This window comes from Pogoniulus pusillus, chromosome Z (assembly GCF_015220805.1).
Source record: "Pogoniulus pusillus isolate bPogPus1 chromosome Z, bPogPus1.pri, whole genome shotgun sequence".
Taxonomy (NCBI): domain Eukaryota; kingdom Metazoa; phylum Chordata; class Aves; order Piciformes; family Lybiidae; genus Pogoniulus; species Pogoniulus pusillus.
The window spans coordinates 56,339,065-56,359,582 of NC_087309.1; the positions used below are offsets into that span (position 1 = coordinate 56,339,065).

A 20,518-nucleotide genomic window follows, 5' to 3' on the forward strand; every position below is an offset into this window, starting at 1 on the left:
AAAACCTGTGCAGTCATTTTCACAGTCTGGTGTTACCAAGTACCCACTTCCTCATTCACCAAGTTCCTACACCTTAGGTCTGAATGAGTTTGTCTCCGTAGGGACACTCATTTGCATCAAACACAAATGAAGCTGTGCAGACTGGCTCTGGGGCTCCTTTCAGATGCTCTGGGTGGTGCAGGGGGCTGTGCATGACTGTGAAAGGATCAGGTTTACTGAAAATTTGACTGGGAAGTTCCTGGTTATGGTCAGTGTTATGGATACGGAGTGATTAAATGTAGCATTGTGTGTAGCAGTAGGACTCGGGTCTCAGGGTGCTGTTGTTATGTCTGGGGGGCCGGAGATAAAGCTATGAGTCAGTTTTCGCACAAGCCACAGGCATAACAAATGCTGCCCTCACTGTGTGAGCCAAAGTGAGCATACAAGTAAAAAATCTCTGAAACTGGAAGGAGAATACTGCTACAATAGAACCAATAGAACAAGGGGACACAGTCTCAAGTTGTGCCAGGGGAGGTCTAGGCTGGATGTTATGAGGAAGTTCTTCACAGAAAGAGTGATTGGCATTGGAATGGGCTGCCCAGGGAGGTGGTGGAGGCACTGTCCCTGGAGGTGTTCAAGAAAAGACTGGATGAGGCACTTAGTGCCATGGTCTAGTTGACTGGCTAGGGCTGGGAGATAGGTTGGACTGGATGATCTTGGAGGCCTCTTCCAACCTGGTTTATTCTATTCTATTCTACACAACATCTAACTCATTCTAAGCAGTTCAATCGACTAGAAAAGCTGTTTTCATGCTTTCTTCAGAATGAAAGAAGTAGAGGTTTATTTCAGTATTTTGCTTTATGTAGGAACTGTTACTGCTGTGGCCATTCTGACAAATCAGAACTTAAGCTTCATCATTTCATAAGGCTTTGCTAGAGAAACCCACCAGAAAATTTCAAATACAGAACATAACAAAACTTAGAATTCTGAGTAATTTTATTAAGAGTACTAACATCAATGGGTAAAAAAACAACCGAGTATGAAATACTGACACTAGCAATGCTAGTGGTAAATATGTGAAGTAAATTACACAATCCACTTCATCTTTTTGTTCTTTTTTGTTTGTTGTTTTTTTTTTTTACAAAATATAAACAATCACTCCTGCAGTTAATACTCATTGTTATTGCTTTATGCATCTACATATTACCTACTTTCTTTCAACCATATCTTCCATGCCACTTGGCAAATTGAGTGTTAATTGTTAAAACTTTAGCACAAAACAAAATGCTGGATCAAGGCAACTTCAACGTCAGCTGCTGTGGAACAGCTGCGTTTTGCTTACACCTAACATACTGGTTGTATTTACATTTATCTGAGCAGTGATACAATTAACATGGTGATTATCCAGAATATACACAGTATATAAATCCCCTATCAGGTGTGGAAGGAAAAGGCTATCCCCATGGACTCAGACAGGAAGCACTCTTAGGAAGAGGCTCTCTTCTGTTCAGAAAATGGAGATTCATAGGCTTCCATTGGTGGGCAGGTACAAACCAGATGTTGATCTCCATAGATGTCATCAATACGAGCAATTGTGGGCCAGAACTTGCTTTCAGGCTTCACAAATGGCTAAGTACAGAAGGGAAAAAAAAAAAGCTTTTAATTTTTGTACTGAGCAAATAACATTAGTTTTCAGAATTGAGAGATGCTGAAAAAATTGGTCTTTTTAAAGTGAAGTCACACTTCAAATCTGTTGTGTAATAAAGTTGGCAGTGGAAAGAATATTTCAATCTTTTGAAAGGTTTAACCATGAACTCTTAACAAATGCTTGCACAGAAGCAGCTGTTGTGTGCTAAACATTGATCCTTTCAGTTAATCAGCTTAAAGACAAGAATCAAGGAGAACTGAGGGAGACTACCAAGACCTGTGCTGTTCAGCATATTTAAAGTAACATAAAACAAGGTGGCAAACTCCCTCTTTGAAACAATGGCAGTACAGTTTTAGGTGAGAGCATTTAGTTACACACATATTGAGATGCAAAGATTCTGCACACAGTTTTATGTAGTGCTCTGACGAAGTCTGATGTGTCCAATTCCAGTTTGATCTTTATTTGTAATAAGGTCATTTGTAGTGTGTCTTGTCCTATGCTGACTGTGCATCCTGTCAAATCCTCATCCAAGTTCTTTGGAGCAGACTTTTGAACATCAGGATGGGGTGCCCTGGTGCAGTATGTCAGAACTGAAGGGGCTGTGTGCACTAGTAACATGTATTACTGCAGTGCTGAGATTTAGAAATCCAAGTGAGTACTCATCTTTAGGCACTTCTTTTTTTTTTTAAATCCCTTACTCTGCCTTGAAAAACAAAACTAATGGAAGTGCTGCAGAGCCGAAACAGAAAAGATGAGTAACAGTAAAAATGTCTCAGAAGTTTTAATTCTTACCAGATTACTTCATCTCCAACTGACCAGAAAACCACAGAGAGCAGAAAGTACATGAATATGTTACCAGATCACTAGGATTCCATTACTTACTCACCAGTGGGAATGCTGCCACTTCTCTGGAGTAAGGACGATCCCACTTGGAAGAAGTGACACAGTTCAAAGTATGTGGTGACATCTACAAGCAAAAATACAGGGTTAGGACATTAAGTTGCTGAATGCAGTTGAATGAACTTTCCTTCAAGATCACATGGCAACATGTGGGCAATTACTGACACAGCACTGGCACAGGCTGCCCAGAGAGGTAGTTGAGTCTTTACCTCTGGAGACATTCCAAACCTGTCTGGACATGTTTCTGTGTGACCTACACTAGGTGATCCTGCTCTAGCAGAGGCAGTTGCACTAGGTGATTTTTTTCAGGGGTCTCTTCCAACCCCTCCCATTTTATGATTCTGCGAATCTCTTGAAAATACTGTTTTCTCTGGGGTCAAGAAAACCCAAGATTTAACATGAAACAAACTGAATGTACTTCCAGCTCTTCACTGAATCTCCTTGGTACCCAAGAAGTCAGTACAGCAGCAAAAGAGTTGCATAGAACTTGAGTCTATAGACATTTTTGTGCCACAGTTACTAAAATATTTAATCATTTTACTGTTAGTTTTAAGGTCATTCCGCTTACTTTCTTAGATAAATAATCATCTCTCATTACTGTGAGATGGCCTCAAAAATTACAGATCATGTGCTTCCATAAGACCCTTTCTCTGCTTCATCAGCCAAGGCCAGACTTCAACTTGAAATTTCAGATTTCACATTCTGAAAGAGCTCAAGGATCCTGAAAGAGTCAAATTTCAAGAACTCGATGTGTTCAGTGTTGTGCACAGTTATTTTGGGGAGCACTGCAAGACCAGGAGTCAGGTTGCCGTGGTCTCCGTTAAGTCTCGGGGGTTAAGCTGGTGCCTTGCTGTACACGGCAGCTTACCTTCAGTGGGTTAATCTGGGGGTCCATCCTGCCTTCCTCTATTTCAGCAATCTCATGGCGAATACTGATCATTGCATCACAAAATCTATCCAGTTCTGCCTTGTCTTCAGACTCTGTTGGTTCTATCATAAGAGTGCCTGCCACTGGCCAGGACATGGTCGGAGCATGAAAACCTGATAAATAGGAAGTAAAGTAGAAGAAACCCATCACTGACAATAGGTTACAGGCTAATGTGCATTGGCTAGCAACCGATTCACAAATCCAGCCTTCTGTAATCTTCAGAGGACCAAACTTGTGGACACCGCTAGCACTGTGCTGCAGAGAGGACAGACTTTACAAGTATCTTAGCTTTTAACACTGCAGGGTTATGCCATTGTATTGCTTGCAACAGAATTGCACACCAATTTAATGAAATGCTCTTAAAATCTGCATTTTTTGCTTTGTTACTTTTCAGCCCAAAGTCTATTGCTTATTTCCCAGCTTATTTGTGTTCCCGCCATTCACTTCAGTAGAAGTGTTTTGTCACTTTATCTTCTTAGGCTGAATGACAAAGTAAGAATGGTACAGATTTACGCACTGCTAAGCAAAGTAAAAAGAAAAGGTGATGCCTCATGATTCCTGTCTTGCACTACTGCTTCTTGAGGTACTTCTCTTTCAGCTGCAGAGGATGGGAACTTTGCTAAACTTCATGCAACTCACCTCTGTATGTACTGAAAATAGAATGGTGCATGCTATTTAAGGCCACAGCAGCCAACCTACAAATGGTGGGGGGTATCACTTCTGGGCTTTGGATTATTTCAGTGATGAGATATTACTGGTTAGGACTTTAGCAGCTTTATACATACTAGAAGCAGAACTGCATAGGAGCGAGCAGTTTAATGGGTCAACTTTGCTTGGCAGCACAAGGAGCCATGATCATGTTCATCAGAGCATGTGTACGAAACTACCTAAGCCCTGTCAGGAATGGCATTGGTTAAAACCTGTTACCCTTCAGAAGTGCTTTTTGTTTTGTTCAATTGTTGGTTTTCTTGGTGGTGGTGTTGGAATCCTACTAAGCTCTTGCAATTGCCCATTTGAAGGGGCAGTTTACAAAACTGATGCTCTATGAAAGTAGTTACTACAACTTGACTGATGTGGATCTCTCTCTAAGCCCTTAATGAACATGAAAAGTGTGGAAGAGATCATCATAGATTCACCATCCATAAATGCAGGACTAGAATATTTCTGTCTCCATTTACAAGAGATGTGGGAAGCTCTCACACTGCTCTTTTTAGAAAGGACATTTGACTTACCATAATCCTGAAGTCTTTTAGCAAGATCTACAGCTTCAATATTTGCTGTTTTTTTGAAAGGCCTGGTATCCAAAATGAATTCATGGGCTACATAACCTGTAATGAAAAAGTACACTGCTTACTTAACCTACAAGGTCTCAAGTTGTGCCAGGGTAGGTATAGGCTGGATATTAGGAGGAAGTTCTTCACAGAGAGAGTGATTTCCCATTGGAATGGGCTGCCCAGGGAGGTGGTGGAGGCACCGTCCCTGGAGGTGTTCAAGAAAAGACTGGATGAGGCACTTGGTGCCATGGTCTAGTTGACTGGCTAGGGCTGGGTGCTAGGTTGGACTGGATGATCTTGGAGGTCTCTTCCAACCTGGTTGATTCTATGATTCTAATGCAACTAGCCAAGCTGTCCTGATTTGTTGTGGAAAACATTGCAAAAGGGCAAATTAAAAAAAAACTCCACGTGAACAAAAATTGAAACCTGTGAAATTATCAGGTAAGAGCTACACAACTCCATATTTGAATACTGGACTGGCCCTCTGTGTCCTAGCTCATATTAAGAAGAGGCATCATTTCCAGCATTTCCTTGTTTCCTATTTCTGTAGGAAAAGGTAGTCAGAGTTTAATTTACAGCTACTCTAAAAAATAATTGGATTTGTCAGTGTCCCGTTTGATTCTTAGGTTGTCTTGGAATTAGTCATGTACAAGAGAATGAGTTTCATGTTATGCCAGAGAAAAATCTCAAATCCGAAGTCACAGAGAGACTACAACATATAAGTGCTAAGTGTTTATCTCTGGTCCTGTAGAACATGGTTTCATTTCATTGGCAAATCCTTCAAAATTCACAACTTCCATTCACCTCTGTGAGGAGTAGTATTCCGTTACAGTGCAACCTGCTGGTGTAGCTGAGGCATGCTCTGTTAAATTGAAGACCTGTGTTCTGATGAGCATACATGCTGTACTCGCGTGTTCTTTGGTGCCATTCAGCTTGGACAAACAACATAGCCACTCTAGTACAACAGATAATTCTTCCACCTCTTAGTTGTTCATTTGTGTCTTGCACCAAGACCAGAGAGCTGTCGCAGGGAACTATAACCTAGTTAAAATATTTTCCTTTGCCATAGGGATTCTCCTCCATCTCACAAAGGCAAATAAGGAGTGGAAATGAGAGAAATCTGGGTTGTTTGTTTTGTTGGGGTTTGTTTTTTTTGTTTTCAGAGAACCATCACTGCAAGTAAATTTCTACAATGGGAAAAAATTAGTTTGCTTTGTAAAAGAAAAGAGATTGTCCAATACTTGCCTTTTGCTCCTCTGAAAAGGATTTTGTAGTGCTTCTCTAGCCTCTTTGCCATGTAGTTTGCATTCAGTATAGCAATCTCAGATGCATGTTTGAGACCCTTTGCTCCCATTGTCTGAAAGAGGAATAACATGAAGAAACAGGTCTAAGAACACTCCCAAATAAAGTGTGTTCCCGCACTAGCAGTCATGAAGGACAACAGCACCTTAATGCATCTAACTAGTTTTAAGGCAGTCATGCTGCTGTTACACTTTCCCACTCTAGACTCATATAAAAGCACTCATTATTACTTGGGAGCATCTGTGGGGTACACAGGAGATGAGACTGCTAAGTGTGTAAGAAATTCTGCCTAAAGTTGCCAAGTGATGAGTGCAAACCTTGTCTCAAGCCAGGAAGCTCTGAAGTGCATAGAAAGTCGTGAGCAGAATTCAGGAATGTCACCAGCACGTTTTTAAGAACTGCACACAGTGCCTGCTGCCATCCTTTCCCTGGGGAAAGAGCTGTGAATGCTTTCTGTACAGATTATCCCAGCAACTGAAGCTCTGTTTGCTGGTGTCATGTCACAGACGATACTGTGCATTAACAAAGACAGGCCAAACGAACACAGCTACACTCACATCTCTGATAGCAGTGCAGAAGGACAGTGCTGAAACTGAGCTGTGGTTGAATTTCGTAACACTGCACTTGGGAGCTGGCATAGGAGAAAACCAAACAGCCCTCGATCATAGAATTGCTTCAGTTGGAGGAGACCTTTAAGATCATCAAGTCCAGCCATTATCTAACTCTGCTGTCTGTTACTAAATCATGTCCCTCAGCACCACATCTCTGCATTTATCTTTTAAACACCTCCAGGAATGGGTATTCAACCATCTCCCTGGAGAAACTACTGTACTGCTTGAGAACCCTTTCACTGAAGACGTTTCTTCTAATATCCAACCTAAACCTCTCCATCTGCAGAAACAGGGATGGAGGGGTGGGGACTGGCATGAGTGCTGTCCTCAGGCTAGGGACAGGTTCTGCTACTGTATGTGGTGTCAGGCAGTATAAACACAGACACAATTTGGGATTTGCATCCTTTGCCTGTCAAGGCAGCCTCTTTAGTTGGGAAAGTGTGACAGATGGCAAAGTGGATTGTGAAGAATCAGCTTCCCTTAAAAATTTACTATAGTTTAAAATACGTGCTAATAGGAACCAGCTTGCAGTCAAGAGTGATTTTTACAGCTGAAAAGCCACCACACAAGTTGTACCAGCTCATATTTACTTGTTTGAAATCCCACAAGAGCTGGTTTTCCCAAGAGAGGAAGTTTCCATGGTCAGGATTTCAGATTGGCTACAGGGTACTCTGCTTGTATGTCCACCATCCCAACTCCTTTTCCTACTGAAACCTTCGAATGCTGGTGGGAATTCATGTTCTTAAACAGGCTGAATCTAGGTTCACTTCTGTAGGTTGAATGCTATATACATAATCAGGTATTTACAGGCTTATCCCTAAATTTCAAGGAATTTAAAAGCTCGTGGTCAGGTTCCCACACACTTAAGGCCAAAACTAAGTTCCATTTTTGAAATTCCATAAATTCCCCTGGAACTCAAGTTCTCTTTAGACAGATTTTGGAAAGTTAAATGTTCCAGACAGGTTGAGTATTCTTGGAAGAATACTAATTACCAGGTGGCTTCTAAACATGAAAACTTCAACGGCAGAAACGGTGGAAGGGCAAGCCTGATGGCAGCTTTCTGCCAGGTGTCCATCTGTTTCAAGAGACAGAAAAGTAAAGCTTCACGCAGAATGAACAGGTTCAGCAGGTGTCCTGCTGCTCTTTCATACTGCAATAGATGGCAACAGGCTGTTCCATTGTCCTACTGGGAAACAAGTTCAGAGGATGCAAATACCCTGCGACCAGGCTAAAGCCATAAGCTTTTAAGTCTCTGCAAACAAGACCATTTACTCTTCAACCTGTTCACGTGGTTCCTCACACTTGCCTAAATGGAGAAACTTATTGAAAGTCTACACACCTTGATATAGACCCAGGAAATTGGCAATATAGCACTGGAACCCCAAGGCGCAGCACTGACAGTACCCAAAGGACATGCATCCTTGTCCGGCTGTATTTTGATGACAGGGTGGGTGGGCAAGTAGGGAGCCAAATGTTTCTTCCTAAAACAAAAACATTGATTTTAGAACTTAAATCTCTGTGCCTGTGTTAACATTTTCAGGTAGTTTCAGCAGTAGCTTCTCTTCATCTTTGTCCCAGACACAGTCCTCCAAACAGACTTGTGTCTTCTTGAACAGAAGGTTTATTAATCTAACTGGCCCCAGTGGAGGATGACAAAAATATACTGGTTTATGAAATAGTAAGATTATTTTCTTTTACAGGAATATGAGTGGTCTATAGAATAGATTCTCATTGTTCATGTACCACTTCTGACTTCTTTGCTATGTACAGTATCAGCCCTCAAAGTCCACAGACCATCTCTTCATTTACTCAGAAAAGAGATGTCTGAGCAAGGTCTACCTATGTACTTAAAGGGCCAACGTTAAACTTAGCATTTGTCAATACACAGGAACCTCACTGTTCAAGAGACCTGCACGTGACTATTCTGGTGAAGGACAAAAGGTTACTAACAATAGTACACTTCTCCCAGTTACATCTCTGTACTCATGGGAACCAAAATTCACTGAGGTTTAGGGGTTTTTTTACATTAAAGAAAAGGCCTATTAAAGAGATACCCACACTCCAATTGGTCCCATTCCAGGTCCTCCTCCTCCATGGGGAATGCAAAAGGTTTTGTGAAGGTTTAAGTGGGAGACATCAGAGCCGTAATCCCCAGGACGGCACAGACCCACCTGTGAAGGGAATAATCTCTCTCAAAAAGCGCTTTTCCTGCTGTTCTGATACCTATTCTCCATTCATGAGAAACACGTTGAAAAAGACAACCTGTCCTTCTCTGTTTTAGCTTAACGTGACACATTATAAACGAGAAATGATACAAACAATTTCTTGGTTTAGGAATTCTTACTCATGTGTATAAAGAATCAGGAAATCATAGAATACCAGGGGTTGGAAGGGACCTCCAGACAGAGTCCAACGCCCCTGCACATCAGGACCACTTAGGGCAGGTCACACAGAAACACATCTAAGCAGGTTGTGGGAAAAAAAAAAATCTCTAGATAAGGAGACTCCACAACCTCTCTGGGCAGCCTGTTCCAGTGCTCTGTCAATCTCACAGTAAAGAAGTTTTTTGTCATGTTGTGATGGAATTTCCTGTGACTGAATTTGTGTTCAATGCCCCCCATCTTGTCCCTGGGTATCAATGAGAAGAGACTGGCATCATCCTCCTGATAGCCACCCTTCAGATATTTGTAGACATTGATAAGGGCCCCATGCCACCCTCCTTTTCTCCAGAATAAATAGCCCCAGGTCTCTCAAGTCTTTCTCACGTTAGAGAGATGCTCTAATCCCTTAACCACACTCTTAGCCCTTTGACAAAGATTAGGCAGACTAAGTCCATTTCAGTGAACAACTCCTACATCATACAGCTTGTGTCAGGGCAAAATCAGATAAAAGATAATCATTTTCATCATCTAACTTTTATTACTGTTCTCGAAACCTCACCTCAGTCACCACACAGTGTGCTTTCTGTGTCAATGTCTGAGCTGAGCACTGCCAGACTGTCTATTCCAAGGAAATGTACCTGCCCAGTTGTCACAAATCTGCACAGGAGGCTTTGTACCTGGGCATTCATGTTTGCTCCGTCTAAGTAAACTTGGCCTCCGTGTTTGTGTATCAGGTCACAGACGTCTCCAATCTCTTCTTCGAACACACCATTGGTGGAAGGGTATGTGATCATGATGGCTGCCAAGTTCTCTTTGTGCTTGTCCACCTGGTGGCAGGCGGGGGGGGTGGGGTGGGGGGGGAAGGAAAAAGGCTCATTGAAGCTCATAAAATTTCTTAAGAGAAAAACATGTACAAAAACTTAAAATTGGTCACCAAGTGTTTGACAGCTCTCAAGTATTTGACAGCTCTATCAGCAGGTAGTCTAAGTCATTTACAGCCAGCAAAAGATACTGGGCTGTTTTTCCTTAACAATACCTATGGGAAAAGAATGTTTTCTCAATAAATGAGACCTCTGAATGAAGGAAGGAGGCGTGGTATTAAAAGATGTATGTAGAATGGTCACAGCTAGTACATTAAGACAAGTGGAACATCCGACCTTCAAAGCAAAGTGGAGCGATGGCTGTCCCCCTACTTTCAGCAATACAGTTCTATGGCTGCAACAAAAGCCTCTCAGATATGTATTTTTGGAAATGCAACTCGTTAGTCCTTTGCATTCCCAAGATTCACCTGCAGCCACTCTACTTGAGAACTGAAAAAGTTGCCTAGCAACACTTTCCCCAGCAGAGGTGGACTTGAATTTTGCTGGGCAAAGCCTGAAGAGCAGTTTCAAATGCTCCATGCTCATGAACATGTTTCAGTCATTTCTAATGCCAGACGCAGACCAAAGAGGTCTGTTATAAAAGAGCCTACTGTGTAGAAAGACTCTCTGAGCCACTCCTGCACCAAAGATCCTCAAATAAAGCGAAATATCACATGGCTAATACCTGAGTGAACAACAAAATGAAAGAGTTATTTATGCTTTTCAAACATGTATTCAGTATTATTTCCCTGTTTTCTCTCAAAGAAGAACCTTATTCAGCTGTCAATGCTATTTCTTGTAGAGGAAAAGCAATGTTCCTGCCTTGAAAATTAAAGGTAATTAAATACTCACCATTGCTTTTAAATGGGGGATATCAATACTCCCATTTTTATCCACTTCAATTGGCTGAATCTTCATCCCTGCCATTTGTGCACTTGCTGGATTTGTACCATGAGCAGATTTAGGAATGAGGCAAACCTTAGAAAGGAAAAAGATGCAGGGGTTAAAGTCTAACTAGTTAAAAAATCTTAAAGCATCAACATCTATGCTCAGCTATAACTCATTATCAAAGTTTTCAACAGGGATCCTGAAGGAATATTCACTGGCAAATTGCCACTTGTATAGAAGTATGTAACTAATTTTAATTTGGAACAAAACCCATTCAGTATCAACATGTAAATACTCATTAGGAAAATGCAGTTTCATTTGCTGCAGAAATCATATTTAAGGGTGCAGTTCCAGAATATTATCTTGGATACTCACATTAAAAATTCTTTCCTCTAACCACTGTCATTTTTTCTTAAATACTTTTTCTTTTATTTTTTTCCTTTCATTTTTTCCCAGTAACCAGTCTCCATATGTAACACAGCTTGAAAGGGAAAACTATCGAATTACAACTTTTTACTACACTTCCAGCATTTTCTTCCATGTCCTATTCAAACCAAAGTTTTAGGCTGAAATACTTTAACTATAGCAAAGAAGTTTCAGACAGCTGCTTACATGCTCCAAACACTTAGTTTTAGAAGTATAAAGAGAAGTACTTTAACTTAAATAAATGTAGGTTCTTGCTAGTTAGGGAAACAGAGCTCAGGATATTTCCAAGTATTTGCTGGGAACTCCACCCCTTCCAAAGAAAACAAATATACCTTCCCTAAAAACATCCTTTCCTTCTGTTCCATGAGGATATTGAAACATTTGTATACTATGATTCTCTTGGAAGGATTAACCTAACTATGTTTATTAAGTTACTCACAGTTAGTGGCATTAAATAACTGATAGTAAGGCACTTTGTTTTCAGGAGGAACTGCAAAATGTTCTCTTCTCCAACTCATGTTCCACAGAGGTGCTGAGACAAAAGTTAATTACTTTAAAAGCTATTCAAAGGAACTGACCCATCTGACTCAGCATCTGGCATTTGCTCTTCCTGCAGTGAACTGTAAATGTTTTACAGTAGAGCTGTGCTGGAAGGCATGACAGCCCTATGGAGGAAACGTAAAGTGAGTCCAGATTGCTGCTGTTTTGCCAGTCTGCATCTGCAGCCTCTGGGCACAGAAGTTATTGATCAAGCAACAGTGCAGACACATCTGAGCTGACAGTTAATGTGGATGATTTTTTTTTCAGCAAGAGAGCACAGAATCCAAATTAAGCCAACTACAAGAAGCTAGATCTGCTGATTTACTTACTTTCCCTAGCCCAGAGGAAAGGTCAACATCCGGTGGAATTTATTCTTTTCCCCCAGATTTTTCCCCGCAGGATTATCTTGACTTCAGTGTAACATTTGAAATATGTTAACTGTGAGTAACTGCAAGCACAGCACAGGCTCCTTTTTCTGTGCAATTGACTCCTATGTATTTCTGAGTACAGAAGGTCCTGCTCTGGCAGGACATTTGGACAAGATGATCTTTCAAGGTCTTTTCTAGCTCCCAATATTCTGTGATTCTGTGACCATAGACACCCACAGAAGTCCAAAGACCTTGCACAGAAGAGGAGACACAGCAAAGCATATGTGAATAAACAGAAGATAACTGTCCAAGGAGTAGAATTTAAATCTAATTTCACTGCCTACTGAGTAAAACTACTCATATAGAGATTATAATTCTCAGAAAGTCAGGATAACAATCCCTCCATTCTGAGGAGGTAAATGAGTTTCAAGTGAAAAAACAGGGATATTTTTGCATTAAGGCTTTTTTTCCACCAAATTGAAACCAACTCAGTGTCTGAAAGAAGATCTAACTCACTCACAGGTGTCATCCAAGAAGTTTCTAATGTGGTCCCAAAAGAAGTTCCTAACCTAATTTGCAGTAGAGCAAGTATGAAAATTCTCATAGAGAAATACTGTCTGAAAACACAGGAAAGGAACAAAAAGATATAGAGTCATAGAATCAACCAGGTTGGAAGAGACCTCCAAGATCATACAGTCCAGCACCCAGCCCTGGCCAATCAGCTAGACCATGGCACTAAGTACCTCATCCAGGCTTTTTTGAACATCTCCAGGGACAGTGACTCCACCACCTCCCTGGGCAGCCCATTCCAATGCCAATCACTCTCTCTGGCAAGAACTTCCTCCTAACATCCAGCCTAGACCTCCCTCAGCACAGCTTGAGACTGTGTCCCCTTGTTCTATTGCTGGTTGTCTGGGAGAAGAGACCAACCCCCACCTGGCTACAATGTCCCTTCAGGTAGTTGTAGACAGTAATAAGATCACCCCTGAGCCTCCTCTGCTCCAGGCTAAACAGGCCCAGCTCCCTCAGCCTCTCCTCATAGGATTTGTGTTCCAGGCCCCTCACCAGCTTTGTTGCCCTTCTCTGGACACCTTCCAGCACCTCAACATCTCTCTTGAATTGAGGAGCCCATAACTGGACACAGTACTCAAGGTGTGGCCTGACCAGTGCTGAGTACAGGGGAAGAATAACCTCCCTTGTCCTACTGGCCACACTCTTCCTGATGCAGGCCAGGATGCCATTGGCTCTCTTGGCCACCTGGGCACACTGCTGGCTCATCTTCAGCCTACTATCTATCAGTACCCCCAGGTCCCTTTGTTTCTGGCTGCTCTCCAGCAATTCTATCCCCAGCCTGTAGCACTGCTTGGGATTGTTGTGTCTAAAGTGCAGAACCCTGCACTTGGCCTTGTTAAATCCCATCCCGTTGGCCTCTGCCCACCCATCCAGCCTGTCCAGGTCCCTCTGCAGGGCTCTCCTACCCTCCAACAGATCCAAACCTGCTCCTAGCTTGGTGTCATCTGCAAACTTACTGATGCTGGACTCAATCCTCTCATCCAGATCATCAATAAAGATGTTGAACAGGACTGGGCCCAGCACTGATCCCTGGGGAACACCACTAGTGACTGGCTGCCAGTCACTAGTGATACAGTCAGTTTTCACTATGGAGAGAGTTCATCATAATAGAATAATATAAAGACCTATGCTGGTTCCCTAGCATTTCAACTTTCTTGTAACTGGTTTATAAAGGAGACAAACAGTGAGATGCCAAACATTCTGTTACTACAAAGTAACCCATATCACTAAAAAATCTCCTAATTCAGGAAAGAGCTCTCAGTACTGAGTAGTAACACTCAAAAGAGAGAACACTGGCAGTCAGACAGATCCAAAATACTACACAAGAAAATAAATGTTAACAAAACACAACTACGATCACAGTTTTGAACCTACTACCACTCAAAGGATCACGCAGTGTTTGGGGAGTGGAGGGAGGAAACAACTGTATTAAAAACTAGGAAAGAAATAGAGGCCAAAGGAAAAAGGAACAGAGAAAATCTCTAAGTATGACCATAGTTATGAAATGGGCTTTCTTTTTTTTTTTTTTTGAGGACAGACAATTACCTGAAAACAACTAGGAAGATGGAAATTAAGATGGATGCAGATGGATACGGATATATTAGAAATCTCAGAACTGAGACATTGGGCCAGCCGTGAACAGGGAAGAAATGTTCAACATCCTTCAAGATGAGAAGGTATTGGATGAAATTGTAAGATGCCAAGTTCAAAAGGAGGAAGCATGTCTTATAAAGAAACACAATTACATGACAAGGTACTCTGAATATCAGAACCTTCCTTATAAGGTTGAGTGATCAGATTTAATAGCAGAAAAATGCTAAGCAATACCTTTGGATTCCTTTCTATCAGAAAATTCCTAAACAAGGCATGCAGGGCTGTGTGCTGGCTAAACACCACTGCATACTTTTTTGGCCTTTTAGGAGGAGCCTGTCAATCTGCTACTGACCACAGTGAGATGGGGTGGTGGGACTGACACAGGCTTTCCATTTGGGCTAAACTGGCTGTTCTTATATCACAAACACGCAGCCCTCTCTCCGAAACTAAGCTTGCTACCACAGAGTTTCATGTTTACATATTTCAATCGATTTATAGAATCATAGAATGAATTGGGTTGAAAGGCAACTCTAAAGGCTACCTCGCCCAGCCTCCCGACGGTAAGCAGGGACATACCTAACTAGATCAGGTTGCTCAGAGCTCTGTCAAGCCTGACCTTGAACGTTTCCAAGGGTGGGACCTTCCCTCCACCACATCCCCAGACAACCTGTTCCTGTGTCCCACCACGTTCACAATAAAGAACTTCCTCCTAATGCCAAATCTAAATCTATCCTTCTCTCTGATGCCTCTCCATCAGATCCATGTCCTTCTAGTGGGACCCAGAGCTGCACACAGTACTCCAGGTAAGGCCTCCTCCGAGCACAGTAGTGGCAGAATCCTCTACCTAAGGCTGTGCTTCCTGGTTGCAGTGTAGAGTGCATTTTTCACAACTGGTCCCGTTCAGACAGACCCAAGTGCTACCACACTAACCACCCCTCCTTTGACCTGTGAAAATGCCTGTAGCTGCCCAGGGCCCCACTCAAACTAAGTCTTCTTTACAGTCACTCAAGGGCTCACAAGCTGAAACCTAGCATACAAATGTATTCTGCAATAATCTGCAATGCGTGGTCCTGATTGTGTTCTTTTCTTGTCAGCTGGTGGGGACGTAGTTATTATCACATTGACTGTAGTCCCAGGGAAGTGACAATGTCCATCTTGCTGTATTAGTCCCAAGAACTGGATCTCTTGTGCAGATCCTTTGACCTTGCTTTGGTTTTACTGCTAAACCAGCTTTCTAAATGATCTGGATTAGCCTTTCCCCTCTGTCAATGTACTGCAGGTGTTCAGGGGCCCCACTACTCTGCTGCAGTCTGTATTGGTCAAAGACTGAGAGGTAGGTAGCCAGCCCTGGGGCAGACAGTTCCAGTCGCATTGAGCAGCCTTCCGTATGAAAACTGTGGCCTGCACTTTGGTGTTAAAGGGATACTGAAAAATGTGTTTCGACATTAGCTGTTGCATCACACTGCTTGGCAGCCCTTGAATCCTGCTTGTAGTGAAGTTCTAGCTTGTCTCACTCAATAATGGCATCACCTTCTTTAGGCCACGAGAGTCCACCATTAACCTCCACCTTCTGTCAGACTTTTGCCCAAGCCTTATGGGACTCTTTAAGGGTTGTTAAGTCTTGCTCATCAGTCCTTGGCTCTCTAACAGATCAGTCAGCCAGGAAGTCTCAGTTGGTGCACCACGATGGTAGCAACAAGAATCTGCTGTTTTGATGCAGCAACACTACAATGGAGAGGCCAGACAAGGCAGAGCTGTTCAACCTTATTTCGGTCTGCTACGGGTACACCAAAGGCCCACCAACACCTTGCCGAAGGACTGGACTCCTAAGTCCCCTTCCTCTTCCTTTACTGATTGATGTCCTATTGCCCCTCAATGCCCACACTTCCTTTTTACCACTGAAGCAGTAACCATGGTTAAGGTTTGGGTCTCTGTCTCAACTGCTGTGTCCTTAGAGGGAGAGGCACATGTTCCTCTGCTGCTCTGGTAGTGCTGGACAGAAGCTAGACAGTGCTAGACAGTGCTGTGACAGGCATGGGCTAAGGTCCAAAACCAGGTTCAGCTAGGAGCTTCTAGGTCTCATCTGGGCAAGCAAGGCCACCTTCCATCAAGCAGTGTACCAGTTCAGTGGGATTGTACACCTGTTCTGGTGCAAAATCCCAGGTTACAGGGGGTGATAACAACCCTAGGCACTTGTCTAGACCCTCCTACACACCCTGTAAGACAAGGATCCCAGAATTACAGAACTTCAGAGGTTGGAAGGGACCCCCAGAGATCATCAAGTACAACCCCACTGCCCAGGCAGGATGTCCTAGGGTAGTTTGCACAGGAACACATCCAGGCAGGTTTTGAAAGTCTCCAGAGAAGGAGACTTCACAACCTCTCTGGGCAGCCTGTTTCAGTACTCTTGTCACCCTTACTGTAAAAAAGTTTCTCCTCATGTTGAGGTGAAACCTCTGTGTTCCAGTTTGTAGCAGTTGCTCCTTGTTTTACTGCTGCATGATCACCTGCTTCAGGGCATGTTTCTCTATCAGTTCAACAAGCTGTTTATTCTTAAGCCTGGACGAGGCCAGGTTCCACAAGCCCAAGAAGCCAGCAATATTAGAGAACAGGATCAAGTATCTTAGATAAAAGATGCTCAAAAACCTCAGGGGCCCATGCAACAGAGCTGGGCACATCAACCCCTGAGGTGCAATCCTTTGTTCTCTCTGCAAGGTAGCTCATGCAGCATTGCAGGGCTTTTACCGAAGCATTTCAAAGTGCAGCAAAATACTTTGATAAGCAGCACTCCAAGCTGCAAGAGCTGAGAGCAGCTATTAAAAACCCTAGATCCAACACACAATAAAGCAAACAAACCCTGTGACCCACACAGAAGTTAACAAGTTAACATGCTCAGCTCGGAACTGTCATTGCCTTAAGCCCCATGCTGTATGCTAAAGAGGACTGTGATTGGTTGACTCAGGAAACAGTCAAACACCCACACAGCTGCCCACTCACTACTCACATGGGACATGGAGAAAACAGAAGTAAGGTGAGAATACAGAAAGCTCACACAACAAAAGCTGTGTGAGCAAGCAAACCAAGAAGAGGAATTAATTCATGACTTCCCACAGCCAGGCAGAACTCCAGCCACATCCTGAAATGCAGGTCTTTAGCGAGTGCTGCTTGGGAAGCAAAATGCCATAGCCACTGCCTTCCCTGCTTTGTCTTCCTTTCTCTGAGCTTTTATTGCTGAGCATGCCATCGTTTGTGTCAGTTTGCACCATCTGTCTTGGCTGTTTCTCTGCCAGACTTTCCCCTCTCTTTGAGAGAGAATAGGAGAGTGGGGCAGAGGGGTGAATGAGAAAGAAAATCATGACACTGAGCAAGCAATAGCCAAAATGTCTCTGTTAGTGTCGCTACTTTAGCCACAAATCCAAAGTGCAGCATCATATGGGCTACTATGGGTACAGTTAATTAAACCCATCTCAGCCAGATCCAGTACAATCATCCTTTGAGAGAGTCTCCTTCTCTCATTCCCACTGTCTGTAAAGTACATAAAGACTTTTGAGATGGTACCCACGATCCATAAGAGAAGCAGGGAATACTGAAAGCTTTTCATAGATGACAAACCTAGCTCCTCACTGAGTGAGTCCCAGCTGCTAAATCAACTCTCCTCTCCCCAGTTCGCATCCACAGTAATTCCCCACACAATTGCTGACACTTACAGTTCTCTGACGTTCTCCTTTTGCATTTAAATAAGCTTTGATTGCAGCCAAGCCTGCATACTCTCCTTGGGCTCCACTGCAAGAGGAACACAAATCCTGTTACACAAGTACTCAAACCAGAAAGTGCCAGCCAGCTCTCTACTGAAATATGAAAACTGTCCAGCCCTAATCCTTCTCAGTGGCTTTAGAGAAGTGTCAACAAATTAAAGTAAGCACATGCCATGAATTAAACTATACAAGAAGTAAGTAACAGCTCTTGCCTCTTTCACAAACAGTAGATGAAAAAAGCTATGCCATTTTACTCTATAGTGCTTACACTATGATGTTAAACCCTTCTGCTGAGTTAATGCCTGTTCTGCACCTAGCAGGGGAGTATGTGCTTGACCACGGAGAGGCAAACTGACACTGAAATGCACAGTAAAGTGTATGTGATGAAACATAAAAGCCCCCTCAGCGACAGGCTGCAGCACTACTCACTCAGCTCTGCTCTATTTCAGTGAGCATGCAGATCCTAGGCGTTCTTTATTCAAACTCGGGATTACCTACTGCGTCAAACACCAGTTTCAACAATTGTATAGTTGCCAGCTTACACAGCTTAGTTCTGTGTCAAACTTTTAATTTTAGCTCACAGGAGGGCATCAGCAATATCACTACATAAACCCAACAGTGGTGGAGAGCCAGCCTTCACAGGGAAGGCAATATGGGAAAAAAAGAGTAAATCTAGAGAAAAGACCCACTCATTAAACTCATAGAAGAGACAAGACAAAATAAAGCTCTGCAGTTCCGAAAATAAATAATTAAATTCATAAATCTGATTTTCAGTTACACATCCAAGGCTTCTCTCTGTCAAATTTAATTTTAGGAACTTCTTCCACTTTTGGTGTGCACGGGTTTTTTGGTTTTAGAAGGAAGGCTCTGGAATCACAGTAAGAAGCAAACGCTCCCAAAAAATCTCCTACCTGTTTGGCTGGAAGGAGATTTTGTCATAACCAGTAATCTCGCATAGGTCCCTCTCCAACTCCTTGAAAAGCTGCTGATACCCTTGAGCTTGATCCAGGGGCACAAAAGGATGGATGTTGGCAAATTCTTTCCATGAAATAGGCTGTTAGACAAAGGAAAAAAAGAAGAACATGTGCTGTAGTAAAAAAATCTGCAAACAACTCTGTTTTGTTGTTAAGCTCTATGAGGAAGAGAAGCCACCTTGTGCTCAGATGAAAATCAAACATTTGAGCAGCAAGACAAGTTCTCAACTTCACTGTGGGATGTGGCCTGGCTGAACAGGATGCTTTGGCTACAACTCAGGAAAAAAAATGAGAGTTTATGGACTGTGGAAGAATAGAAAATTCCAGAGGACTGCAAGGGTATTGCAAGGCTATGCACTGGGAAAATTAGAAGGGCCAAAGCCCAATTAGAACTTCATTTGGTTACTGCTATAAAAGGCAACCAAAAAACATTTCTATTAATAGACTAGCAACAAAAGGAGAATCTCCTAATTAGATAGAATCTCCGTCCTTCATTGGAAGCAGAGGGAAATACTATGACTAATGCTGAGGAAATGGCTGATGTACTTAATGCCTTATTTACCTCATTTTTTAATATTAAGGCATATTATTATTAATTTTAATATTAATGTTTTAATATTATTTTCTGAGTACCCAGTCCCCTAAGCTGGAAGACAGGGAGCAGAAAGAAGCCATTATACTCCAAGGATACTCATCTACAAGAAGAGCTGAAGGAAGATCCAGGAAAATATGGGCTTGCCAGTCTGGCCTTGACATCAGGGAATGTTATGGATCATTGAACTTCATCACCTATCATGGACAGGACAACTACGCAATCAGGCTAAGTTAGGATGGGTTAATGAAAGGCAGGTTAAGCTCAACTAATCTGGTCACCTTCTGTGACTTGGTTAGTGAACAAGGGAAAGGCTGAGGACTTTAACAGACTTTAGCAAAGTTTTGACACTACTTCTCGTAGGATTTTCTTGGTAAAACTGTCTGCTCATGCTTTGGATGGTTGCACGCTTCACTGAGTAAAATAACTATATGGATGGCTGGGAGAAAAGAGTGGTAGTGAATGAAATGAAAGTCAGTTGGTGGCTGATCACAACTGGTGTTCTCCAGGGTTCAGTATCTGGGATAGTTCTCTTTAACATCTTCATCAATTATATTGACAAGGGGACTGAGTGCATCCCTAGTAAGTCTGCAGATAATGCCAGGTTTGGTGTAAGTGAGGGTAGGAAGGCTCTACAGAGGGATCTGGAAAGGTCTGACCTATTTGCTGAGGCAAATTGCCAGGTTCTTACCTTGCGTTACAACGATCCCATGCAACGCTAAACGCTTAAACGGAAATGTCTGGAAGGCTGCCTGATCGAAAAGGATCTGGAGGTGCTGATCAATAGCTGGCTGAATATGAGCAAGTGTGGAAGAATTTCTCACCAGTAGAGGACATAAAGTCATAAACATGGGTAACTTGCGCTGAGAACGTCCTTGGTTCCCAGCGAGGCTAGGAAATCGAGATGTAAACAACTGAGCACCCCA

General features: G+C 42.6%; 1 protein-coding gene across 1 annotated transcript in view; it reads right to left on the minus strand.

Moving 5' to 3' along the window:
• Positions 1–957: 957 nt before the first annotated feature.
• GLDC (glycine decarboxylase) overlaps positions 958–20,518 on the minus strand; it is a 49,274-nt gene continuing 29,713 nt past the window's right edge. Inside the window, exons 15-25 of the mRNA XM_064140462.1 lie at positions 18,938–19,080; positions 17,979–18,054; positions 10,736–10,861; positions 9,701–9,850; positions 8,701–8,813; positions 7,982–8,123; positions 5,975–6,086; positions 4,688–4,783; positions 3,396–3,568; positions 2,514–2,594; positions 958–1,608 (exon numbers count right to left, since the gene is read on the minus strand). Coding sequence (XP_063996532.1) covers positions 1,465–1,608; positions 2,514–2,594; positions 3,396–3,568; positions 4,688–4,783; positions 5,975–6,086; positions 7,982–8,123; positions 8,701–8,813; positions 9,701–9,850; positions 10,736–10,861; positions 17,979–18,054; positions 18,938–19,080 — 1,356 coding nt within the window. The 3' untranslated portion in view covers positions 958–1,464. The remainder of the gene's footprint in view (positions 1,609–2,513; positions 2,595–3,395; positions 3,569–4,687; positions 4,784–5,974; positions 6,087–7,981; positions 8,124–8,700; positions 8,814–9,700; positions 9,851–10,735; positions 10,862–17,978; positions 18,055–18,937; positions 19,081–20,518) is intronic.